The following is a 12,274-nucleotide window of genomic DNA, read 5'->3' on the forward strand; positions in this document are numbered from 1 at the left end:
TCTTAGGGTCGCTATGAGTCGTGCTCGACTCGAAGGCAATCAGCAACAGCACTGACCTAAAGTTACCTCGTGTACTGTCAGTCACATTTGAATCTCAAGTTTTAAATTCTGTATTATATATACTTTGTTTTTCATAGGACAGATAAGGCAGAACAAGAGGGAAAGAAAGAGGGGGCAAAGGAACAAAGGAAGTAGAACAGTGATGAGGAAGGAATGGTCAAAATCCGTTGATAACATTCTTAGGCACCTTACCATGTACGTGATCCATGTTCCCAGCCTAACCCCTGTTTAACCTCCATTGAAGGGGTGGGGGGGAGTCTTTTATTCACAGAGGGCCTTCTACAAGTCAAATTGAACATATTCAGATGCAAATTACAAATCAAGATTTCTCCTCCTGAAAGAGTTGACTCATTTATCCCCAAAATGGACTGAAATGCTCTCTTTGAACATTTGAAAGTCGTGACTATAAACTTTATCTCACAAAAATGTTTGAATATACACACTTCCTAAGAAAGAAATTTAAATAACATTTCCTCTCTCATTTAAAAATACGCAGTATTAAAACAAAATAAGATTTTGCTCCTTTGATTTAGAAAACCCAAGACTATAATTACAATAATCTTTCACCTTTGTTGCTATTCTTTTGGCTTAAGAGCTCTATAATGATAATGATTCCATTGTACTAATGAAACAAAACTGGAGCTAGAACTCATGTTATGTCATAATTTAACAGAGCCTTAGTATCTTGGTGAGGGAGTTCTGGTAGTATAGTCTGAAGGGAGTTGTCCTGCCAACCCTAAACCCTGGCAGCTCGAATCCCCAAGTTGTTGCCAGGGAGAAAGATGGGCAGTCTCCTCCTATGCGATTTACAGTGTCTGCAAATCTGCTGGCGGCTCAGCTATGAGTTAGTTCTGACTAGTTTGCTATGAGTTGAGCGAGTGTTTTAGTGAGAATTTAACATTCCTCTTTCAGTCTGTGGAGATAGTATCATTCAACACATTTGTCAAACAGATCCTATTGATTTAGAAGTGATTTTGCCAATTCCTGAACCAACTGGCTTGTTAGAGATAGAAGGGCTGTAAATTAAACTTAGTGAAATACTAGCTTTTTAAATACCCCAAATTTTACAGGCATGAGAAGTTTGAAGGGTAAAGGGTCAAGTTGTGTGTTACAAGTTACAAGTTATTGTAAGATAAGCGGAGTGACTAAATATTCCCTGTTGAAATCCAATTCTCAGGAGAGACAATATACAATAAGGGAATAATCAGATACTGTATTAAAACCATTGCAATAAAATAAAATGAGTATACATGATTAAATAAAACAACAAACCAAAAATATGCCTTTAAACTTCACAACATGGGTAAGGGAAAAATATTTCTGGCATCTGGTTTGAAAAGATTTGGTGGTGATCTGCTTCTGTAAGGACAAATCCAGTACTAATAATAAGCACACAGGCTTGCATCAACTGGGGAAATGTCAGTTTCCCGGGATCCTTGTCCTTTTATTTATTTATTTTCTTTGGTTTATATATCAAGCCTGATTAAATGGTTTGCATTTTGAATCCATATGTAATATAAGAATAATAAGTGAAGATTCACATCCAATTATTTTTTTTTAAATTAGGAGAGAATATAAGCTTGCCAGTTAAAAACAACAACAGCATAATTGAAAAGAAGGATATTGCTTTCAGGCCTTCATCTTTACTGAACTCATTTATCCACCTTCTAGAGAACATATTAGATACTTCGTGTATCTCCTTCTTGGATGATTATAGGTGACACAAACGAAATAGAATATGTTGTTCAGGGAAACGCCAACAACTTACCAGGTTAGCAAGCATGTAGTGATAACCTCTTGAATGTTTCCCCAGGATCACAACCTGTGGAAAGAAGAAATAAGAAATATTGCTTATTCAGGGAGTAGATTTTTCCATTGCATGATAAGATGGCTAGAACAACTGCTCTGAAATGATTGCCAAAGTGTTAAGTCTTTTCTATGCAGTAAAATCTTAGTGAATTGGACCAGAGTTATTTTCATTACATTTTATTTTGCAGGGAGAGAATATGAGAAGAACTGATAATATCAGAGTTAAAAATATCTAAATAAGGAAGAAAAACACCCTTTAAACTTCCAGGTCAGTGGCAGTATTGTCACTTAAAATAGATAGAAAATGTGATGTAGTCGATGCCCCCCGCCTCATGAACTGGATTTTTGTGCTTGGCTGTTGAGTCGGAAAATGGGCTGAACTTTGCATACAAATTAGAAAATAGAATGTACAGTACATTTTTTTTTTGTTATCTGGAATGCTTAGGGAATAGAACACTCAAGGAATGGGGTTAATGGGATTTGCAGGTTAACTGAGGTTGCTTTTGCCAGTTGAAAAGTTTTTTGAAATGCTTGTCTTCCTTCAACTGCCTTAACATGAAATACATGTCATAATCTGTGCCTCTTTAGGTGTTAATTGCAGTGCCTTAGGGCAGTGGCTGTCAGCTGGGGGCAATAGTTCTACCCAAGGGTCTTTTGGCAATGTCTGGAGACATTTAATTGCCAAGACTAAGGGAGAATGATATTGGCATCTACTAGGTAGAGGGAGTTCTGGTGGCCTAGTGGTAGGAAATTGTGCTATGAAAAGTTGCAAATAGAAATACCATTTAACCCAGCAATTCCACTACTGGGAATATACCCCAAAGAAGCCATAACCACCACCCAAGCAGATATATGCACACCCATGTTTATTGAAGCTTTGTTCATGACAGCAAGGAGTTGGAAACAACCCAAGTGCCCATCAACAAATGAATGGATAGAGAAGCTGTGGTTATATTCACATAATGGAATACTACGTTGCTTTGAAAAACAAAGAACTCATGAAATATTGTTCAAAATGGGTGACCCTGGAGGACATTATGCTGAGTGAAATATCACAGTCACAAAAGGACAAATACTGCCTAGTGCCAGAGTTGTAAAACAGGACTGACATCAGGGTTAGGGAGAGACAGAGGAAGATGGGATAAATGATGTATAATTGCATTGAAACAGATGAGGGAGAAAACTGTTTATGATTGGGTATTATTGTCATGACAGGAGTCCGGAATGAAGGCTACACAGTGGAGTGGACTTGGGGGGAGGGATTGCATAACAATGAAAGAGTTTTTCTTTTACTTTTCAAGGAGAAGAATGAATTGGGGGGGAGGGTGTGAGCAGGGAGAAAAGTGTAACAATGAATGACTGGAAATCCTAAGTCTCTGTAAACTTTCATTAATAATAATAATAATAATAATAATAAGTAGAAACTGTGCTTTGATCCCAAAGGCCCACGGATCAAATCCTCTAGATGCTTTGAGGAAGAAAGATAGCCAATCTTCTCCCATGTGATTTAACTACCTCTGAAAACCCACTGGAGGATCAGCTATGGTCAGTTCCAACTTGGTATACAACAACAACAGGCAGAGAGGCCAGGGATGTTGTTAAACATACTACAATGCACAGGACCACCCCCTACTCAACCATAGCACAGAAATACCTGGCTTAAAGTGAAAAAACCAAAAAGATTGTTAGTCGGAAGGACAAATGAGTAACATGAATGTGACTCCACAACATCCCTCTCCACAATGCTAAGAAGAACTGAATCCTGAGCTATCTTTCTAATGTGCTTTAAGCCATTGTTATGGCCAGTTCGTCAGTCTGTCTCAATGAAGATCATTCTCTTTTTTGATCACCCTCTACTTTGCCAAGCATGATGCCCTTCCTCAGAGATTAACCCCTCCAGATAACAGACTTAAAGTATGTGAGACAGAGTCTCCCCATCCTTGATTTGAAGGAGAGCTGTGGGCTACTTGTTTTCCAAACCAGATTTGTTTGTTTGGGGCTTTATTTTTGTGTGTGTGTGTGTGTGTGTGTGTGTTTTGGGGGGCTTTATTTTTTGGCACTCCAAGATAGAGTCAATATTGGTTCTGAGTACCAAAATTCAAAGGCATTAATTTTTCTTCACCATCTTTAGTTACTGTCCAACTTCCACATGCATATGAAACAATTAAAAATATCATGGTTGTGTCAGGTGTATTTGAAGTGACATCTTTATTCTTTAACACTTTAATTTTTTAATTGTTATTTAATCAAAGTTTACAAAGCAGATGTATTTTCTAGTTTATCATTCAAATATGTATTCTTCTGTAACATTACTTATAGTATTGCAATGTAATTGGATCCACAAGCAACATCCTTGGAAGTCAAGACATCCAACAGGTATTGCAGTAGGAAAATCTGCTGTTAAGGATGTCTTTAATGTCCTAAAGAGCAACGATGTCAGTTTAAAGACTAAGGGGCATTTGAGCCAAGCCATGATTTTTCAGTTGCTTCATATGCATGTGAAAATGAGACAGTGAATAAGGAAGACTGGAGAAGAAGTGATGCTTTTAAATTGTAGTGTTGATGCCGCATATTGACAAACCCATGGACTGTTGTTGTTGTTGCTATGTGCCTTCAAGTTGCTTGTGATGTCAAGTTGCTTGTGACTCATTGCGTCCCTATGTACAATAGCCCTAAACCCTTCTCTATCTTGTGCCAGTCTTATTGTCTCTGACACACCTACTCCATTACCCTAGTCACGGAATCAATCCATCTCATCAAGAATCTTTCTCTCTTGCACTGCCTCTCCACCCTCCCAAGCATGATGTCCCTCTCCAAGGACTGGTCCCTCCTTGCAAAATGCCCCCCCCCCAAATCTGTTTTGGAAGAAGTGCTTCCAGAATGCTCCTTAGAAGCAAGGATGGCAAGGTTTCATCTCACGTACTTGGGACATTTTGTCAGGAGAGGCAAGTCACTGGAAAAGGACATCATGGTTGGAAAGGTAAGGTCAGAGAAGAAGACCCTCAGTTCGATGGACTGAGACACAGTCACTGCAGCAATGGGATTGAGCATGACAGAGATTGTGAGGATAGTGGAGATTCAGGAAAGGTTTCTATCTGTTGTACACAAGGTTGCTACGAGTCAGAGTCAACTTGCTGGCACCTGATAACAACAATGTAATCACATTCTTCCCATGTCCTCCTGTGATTCTTATTTCCATTAATCCCTAGGCCTTACCCTTTCTACCTTTCTCCTTGGGCAAATGCTACTCTTTTGACCTTATCTGGTTGGTTTTTTTAAGGACTGAGTGCCTTCCTGGTGTTACTGGTCACCTCATAGGCCTGGCTATTGTTTGGCTGAAAGTCGTGCCACAGGGGAACATTTTGTTTCATATACAGAGTGAATAAAGGGCTAATGTCTCAGGAATCCCATCAGTTTCTATTAGACTACTAAACCTGGTATTTTATTTTATTTTGTTTTTCTAGTTTTCAGCTTTGTTCCACATTTCCCTCCACTCTGTCGAGGGCATTCTATCGTGATCCCTTTTAGAGTGGGCAGCAGTGGTAACTGGCCAACATCTACTTCTGTGAAAATGGAAACTCATGTGGACTGTTAGTCCTCTGGAGTCACTGTTTCTATTCTCTTTATCCCAGATAGGAATAGATCAATAAAGGCATCTTAGATGACTGCTCTCAAGCTTTTAAAACCTCAGTTGGCTGTTGTGTACTTTAAAGATGTTCTTGGCAGTGGCTTTGCCCAGTGCAATATGTCATTTGAGTTCTAGACTGGTGTTTCCAGGGGCATTGATTATGGAAATAAGTAAAATGAAACTTTTGACAAATTCACTCTTTTCTCGGTCATAATGTTGCTTATTGGCCCTGCTGTGAGGATTTTTCTTTTCTTGGTGTTGAGGCATATCTATATTAAAGGCTGTAGGAGTTTTTTTAAAACAGTGGAAATAAAGATACTTTTATGGATAAATAACTTATTCTTAAACAGCTACAAATGGTAAAACAACTTCATTCTACAACAATTGCAAAGAAGACATTTTGCAATTTATGAAGGAAATTTTGTTTGGCATGTAAAGTACTAAGTGTCTATGAAATGCCAAGGGATTTTATATCTTCATGCTGTAGTTTTTGATCTTCATCAATAAAGACTTCAAGTCATCTTTGTTTTCTGCCAAAAGATTATGTCGTATGCATATCAGATTGTTAATGAGCCTTTTTCCCAATCCTGATGCCTCTTTCTTTTCATATAGTCCAGATTCTTGGATTATTTGCTCAGCATATTGCTGTTGTTGTTATGTGCCATTGAGTCAACTGCAACTCATAGTGACCCTATGTATAATAGCTCTGAACCCTGCCGTATCCTGAGCCACTCTCACTGCCTCCAACGACACCTACCTTCATTACTCCAGTTACTGTGTCAATCCATCAGATCTGGGATCTTCTTCTTCTGCACCCTGCTAAGAATGATGTCTTTCATCCAAGGACTGATCCCTACTGGCAGCATGTCCAAAGTTTATGAGATGGAGCTTCAAAATACTTGCCTCCAAAGAGCAACTTGGTTTTACCCTCTCCAGGACAAACCTGTTTGTTCTCTTGGCAATCTGGGGTATGTTCAACACTCTTCTCCAGCACCACAATTCAAAGGCATAAATTCTCCTTCTATCTTCCTTGTTCATTGTCCAGCTCTCTGATGCATAGCTAGTAATTGCAAAAACCATGGCCTAGATCAGGTGCACCTTAGTCTCTAGACTGACATCATTGCTCTTCAGCCCTCTGCATAGGTCCCTGTCAGCAGAGTTTCCTAATGCAGTCCATCTTTTGATTTCCTGACTGCTGGTGTCTTTATGAGACCATTAGTTCATCCAGTATAATGCTTTCTAGACTCTCCCATGTTATACAGTAGAGTCTTTTTCAAAATCGTTAATTCTGAGTGCTGCATCGTATTTCATTGTGTAAATGTACCACAATCTCTCAAGCCATTCATTTGTTAATAGACATTTGGGCTCCCTCACTAAATGTGCTTCTTGAAACTTTTCAATTGGAATTCCCTCAATCCCTGGAACCTTATTTTTTCAGTGCCTTCCAGTGTAGCTTAGAGTTCCTTCTTCTATTCCATCAAATCTTGGCTTCCCCCCTCCCCAAATGGTTGTTGTTATTATTGTTGTTTACCATTGAGTCGGAACCGACACATAGCTGCCACTCCAGCAGCTTTTCAGAGACAGTAAATTGTACAGGTGGAGTTTGCCCATCTTTCTCCAACAGAGCAGCTTTGTGGATTTGAACTGAGAGCCTTTGGGATTGCAGTGCAGATTCTTACCACTAGGCCACCAGAGCTCTATAAAATGGTTAAGTGTCCACCAATTCTTTTTGGTAGCATGACTCTGTGTATTACTTCCATCTTCTTTTGATGTCATTCAATATTTTGCCAACTTTTCATTCCAGTCAACAGTAATTATCCATGCATCTTGATTACATGTCTGATCAATTTCAAACTGTATGATTTGGTAGAAATCTCCAGTTTCTCTGTGTTTGGTGCATAAATTTGAATAATAATGGTCACAATAATAGGGCTCCCTTGTTTGAACATAATTATTAACTCATCACTGGCAGAATTGCACTTTGGGATAGATCTTGAAATACTCTTTTTGACCATGAATGAGATGTTATTCCTTTTCAGTTTGGCATTTCCTGTTTAGTAGATCATGTGATGTCCTATTCAAAAGGGCCAATACTAATCTTCTTCAGCTCACTTAGGCCTCAAAAACAAATTTTCATGTGTTCCATTTTCTTTTTCACCAACTTCCAAATTTCTTAGATTCTTATTTTCTTGTACATTCTGTCTTCTAGTTATTAATGAATTTGCTGTTGTTTCTCTTCCTTTCGAGTTCTTCCACAGCAGTAAACGAAGGTCCTGAATGTTTTGCCCCATTCCCATCATTCAGGTAGATTCTCCTTAAAGGAGGCGACTCTTCCTCTGTGGTATTTTGAATGCCTACTGTCTCATTTTCCAGCACCATATGAAACAATATTGTGTGACCACCCACAAGGTGTTCACTGACCATTTTTTTCAGAAGTGGCTGGTCAGGCCTGCTTTCTAGTCAATCTTAGTCTGGAACCTCCACTGAAACTTTCCCATCATCCGAAACCCTGCTGTGAGGTGAAATGACAGTGGCATCGCTTCCGGCAACTTATCAACAGGCAAGCCACACCGGTATAACAAACTGACGTGTGAATACTATGTTCTTGTTGCATGTTGTCAAGTCGGAACTGACCCATAGCTGACTCTCCAGCAGGTTTTCAGAGGCAGTAAATCACATGGGAGGGTATACCCATCTTTCTCCCACAGGGCAGCTAATGAATTCAAGCCACACACCTTTGTGTTGGCAGAGCAAGTGTTACAAAGCTGTCCTGTAATCCTCAAGGCATTTGGTTCATTCAGCTCTACCAGCTGCTCCATGGGAGAAAGATGAGCAGTCTCTTCCTATGTAATTAACTGCCTCAGAAAAACCAGAAGATCAGCTATGGGTTAGTTCCAAATTGATGGTACACAACAACAAGAAGCCACCAGAGCTCCCTATGATTTGTGTGTGTGTGTGTGTGTGTGTGTGTGTGTGTGTACTTTAGTGGCCTAATGGCAAGAAGTTGTGCTGTAGTCCTAAAGGCATGGGGTTTGAATCTACTAGCTTCTCTGTGGAAAAAGGATGGGGAATCTCCCATGTGATTAACTGCCTCTGAAAACTCACCAGAGGGTCAGCTATTGGTTGGTTCTGACTCAACAGCACACAACGACAACAACAACATATCAATAATAAATATTTTTAACAATTAATGTTGGTTTGCATATAAAATTCATATACAATGTGTGTCATTCATATACAATGTTTTCACACATTCCTTCATTCACATTTTGTTTCATAAGATCATTCCCATACATTGTGTTTTATAAAACCAATCACCGTTGAGCTATACCCACTATTACCCCATCCTTTCAGGTCCCTACAGGACCTTTCCTAATTCCTTCACCTCTTCCCCCTGCCCACCAGACTCTCTAACCCTGTGATTTGCCAGCTCCCCACCCTCCGCCCACCCGCTCCCTCCCCGTATCCCTTCGGACTCTTATACACAACTTACCAGCTATCTTTCTATTTTTAATATAATGGTCTTATGTAGATTAATACTAAGTCTTAAAGTTTACAAAGAACATTTAATTATTGCCAAGTATATCAGTAATTAGGTTGAACATTTCCCAACTCTAGCATATTGGTTAGATGTTGGAAGTTTTTTAATTTAATAGAATCTTATTTCATTTTTATTTGCCTCTTTTCTTAGAAGCAAAAGATAATAGAATTTTGGCCAGTGGGAGATTTCACAAAATGTTATTTTATTGAGCACCAGCTATGTGCAAGGCACTATGTTGGATTCATGGAATGGCAGAGGGGAAGGTAATAATACAGAGGTTGAAGCCACAACCAAATTTTGTACAGCCTTGAAATGAATAGAATTTTGGGAGTCCAAAGGAGTTCTGCTGCTAATGCAAAGGCTAGGGAGCTCTAGTGGCCTAGTGGCTAAACAGCTGCACTGCAATCACAAAGACATGCGGTTTGAATCCACCAGCTGCTCTGCATGTTACTTACTCTCCTTCTAAATGATTTATTGGGAGCTCTGGCAGCCTAGTGGCGAGAAGCTGTGCTGCAATCCTGAAGGCATGTGGTTTAAATCCACCAGCTCCTCTGTGGGAGAGGGATGGGCACTCTCCCCCTATTGCTAACACAAAGACCTTGGCTGTTTGGTGGTTTAACTCCACCAGCAACTCAGCAGGAGAAAGAGGGGCTATCCCCTCCATTCACTATATATACAGCCCGGGAAACCTAATGAAGAGTCATCTAGGAGGTGGTTCCAACTCGATACCAGTGAGTAGTTTTTAGTTATGTTTGATAAAAAGTATATAATTTTAAAAAAATATACTGTTGTTGTTGTGTGCTGTTGAGTCGAAAGTGACCCATAGCTGACCCTCCAGCAGGTTTTCAGAGGCAGTTAGTTGCATAGGAGGAGATTGCCCATCCTTCTGCTGTGGAGTGACTGGTGGATTCAAACCACATGCATACAGGATTACAGCACAGCTTCTTGCCACTAGGCCACCAGAGCTCCCTAAAAAGTATGTTGTTGTTATGTTCCATCGTGTCATTTGTGACTCATAGCGACCCTATGTACAAGAGCCCTAAAGGCCATTCTATCTTGTACCAACCTCACTGTCTCAAACACATTCATTCCCACCACTCCACTCACAGAATCGATCCCTCTCATTGAGGGTCTTCCTCTCCTGTGCCGTCCCTCCACTCTCCCAAACATGATGTCCGTCTCCAAGGACCAGTCCTTCCTTGCAACATGCCCAGAGTATGTCAGATGAAGCTTCAGAAACCTTGACTCCAGGGAACATTCTGGCTTCACCCTCTCCAGGACAAACCTGTTTGTTCTCCTAGCAGTCCCTGGTATATTCAACACTCTTCTCCAGCACCACAACTCAAAGGCATCAATTCTCTATCATCCCTACTCACTGTCCAACTCTCCAATGCATAGCACGTAATTGGGAAGACTATAGCCCGGATCAGGTGCACCTTAGTCTCCAGCCTGACGTCGTTGCTCTTCAGTACTCTTGAGAGGTTCCTCACAGCTGACTTTCCCAATGCAATTCGTCTCCTGATTTCCTGGCTGCTGTTTCCAAGAGTGTTGTCTGTGGAACCAAATATAAATGTTCTAGGATTCCCATTCTTTTCAGAGTCAGCCACAGCTTGTTGTGATCTACAGTCAAAAGCCTTTGCATAGTCAATAGATAGACATTCTTCTGGTATTCTCTGCTTTCTACCAAGATCCATCTAACATTAGCTATAATGTCCCTAGTACCTCGACCTCTTCTAAATCCAGCCTGCACATCTGACAGTTCTCTGTTGTCATATTGTTCCAAACGTTTTTGGATAATTTTCAGCAGAATCTTGTTTGCATGTGATACCAATGATATTGTTCGATAATTTCCACACTCTGTTGAGTCACCTTTCTTTGGAATGGGAACAAATATCGATCTCTTCCGGTCAGTTGGCCAGCTGGCTGTTCTCCAGATTTCTTGGCATAGCTTAGTGAGCACATCCAGGGCAGCGTCTGTTTGTTGAAATAAATGAATTGGTATGCTGTCAACTCCTGGAGCCTTGTTTTTTGCCAATTTCTTCATAGCTATGTGAACTTCCTCCTTCATCACCATAGGTTCTTGCTCATATGTTATTTGATGAAATTCCTCTGTGTCAGCCAATTCCTTCTGATACAGTGACTCTGTGTACTCCTTCCAACTTCTTTTTATACTTCCTGGATAATTCAACATTCTACCCAAACTATTTTTAAGTATTGCCACCCATGGCTTGAATTTGTTTTTCAACTCCTTCAGCTTAAGAAATGCTAAGCGAGTATACTACTGGTATAATATTTGAAACTAGTGCTTGGAGAGTGAGCTCTGGTGGCGCAGTTCATAGGGAACCATGCTGCTAATCCAAAGGTGATGCCTCTATGTGGTTCAAATTCACCAATGGCTCCACAGGAGGAAGAGGAGGATTTACAGCCTCAGAAACCTAACGGAGGGTCAGGTACAAGCAGGTTTCCAATGGGATGGCACTGAATGAGTGAGTTTGTGAGTTCTTGGAAATTGTGCATACATCAAATCAGAACTATATTTAATGACTGCAAAAATAATACAACTCCCTTGAACTGAGTCCTCAATGTATGCTAGTACTTGCATGGTAAAAATGGTTTTCCATTGATTACTAAGTGGAAGATTGTCCATTGGAACCAATTGAGAGGTGCCTCAGAAGAAAGGCCTGGCAATCTACTTGTGAAAACTCAGCCATCGGAAACCATGCAGATGGATCACAGTTCTGCTCTGATGTTCATGGACTCACATGAGTTGGAGCCTATTCAGTGGCAATGAGTTGTTGTTGTCAGTATATTCCAGGAACTAAGCTAGGTGCTTTACAGGTGTATATATCATCTCCAGAAGAATTTAAGAATCCATAGCCTTAGCTTCATTTTACCGATGAGGAATCTCAGTCCAAGCGAGTTTAAGTGACTTCCTCAGGGTCATACAGCTAGAAGTGGTCCAGCTGGGATTGGAATCTGGTTTTGTCTGCCTCTAGAACCCAGCCTTTTGGCAGTATGTCACCTGGCTATTAATATGCACTAAATGTCAATAATTGCTTGAGGCTCTTAGAGAAGAGGAAGAAGAAATGTTTAAGCCCTGGAATGGAAAGGAAACCTTCATGGTAGGGTAAAGTAGAAGCTGGTCCAGAGGAATAGAAACTTAAATTTAAATATTACATTGGTAGTCTGTGGTCTTTATTTGAAGGGGGGGGAGAGAGAGAGAGAGGAGAAGGACG

At 40.3% G+C, this 12,274-nt stretch overlaps 1 protein-coding gene across 2 annotated transcripts in view; it reads right to left on the minus strand.

Annotated features, from left to right (window-relative positions):
* The window catches only part of GRIA3 (glutamate receptor, ionotropic, AMPA 3), a 428,954-nt gene that overhangs the window by 139,374 nt on the left and 277,306 nt on the right, over positions 1–12,274 (minus strand). For both annotated transcript variants that reach the window (XM_006885062.1, XM_006885063.1), the window contains exon 5: positions 1,829–1,882. In XM_006885062.1, the coding sequence (XP_006885124.1) occupies positions 1,829–1,882 (54 nt within the window). The remainder of the gene's footprint in view (positions 1–1,828; positions 1,883–12,274) is intronic.

Source organism: Elephantulus edwardii, unplaced genomic scaffold, assembly GCF_000299155.1.
Source record: "Elephantulus edwardii isolate Elephantulus edwardi_28Jun2011 unplaced genomic scaffold, EleEdw1.0 scaffold00040, whole genome shotgun sequence".
NCBI classification, from domain to species: domain Eukaryota; kingdom Metazoa; phylum Chordata; class Mammalia; order Macroscelidea; family Macroscelididae; genus Elephantulus; species Elephantulus edwardii.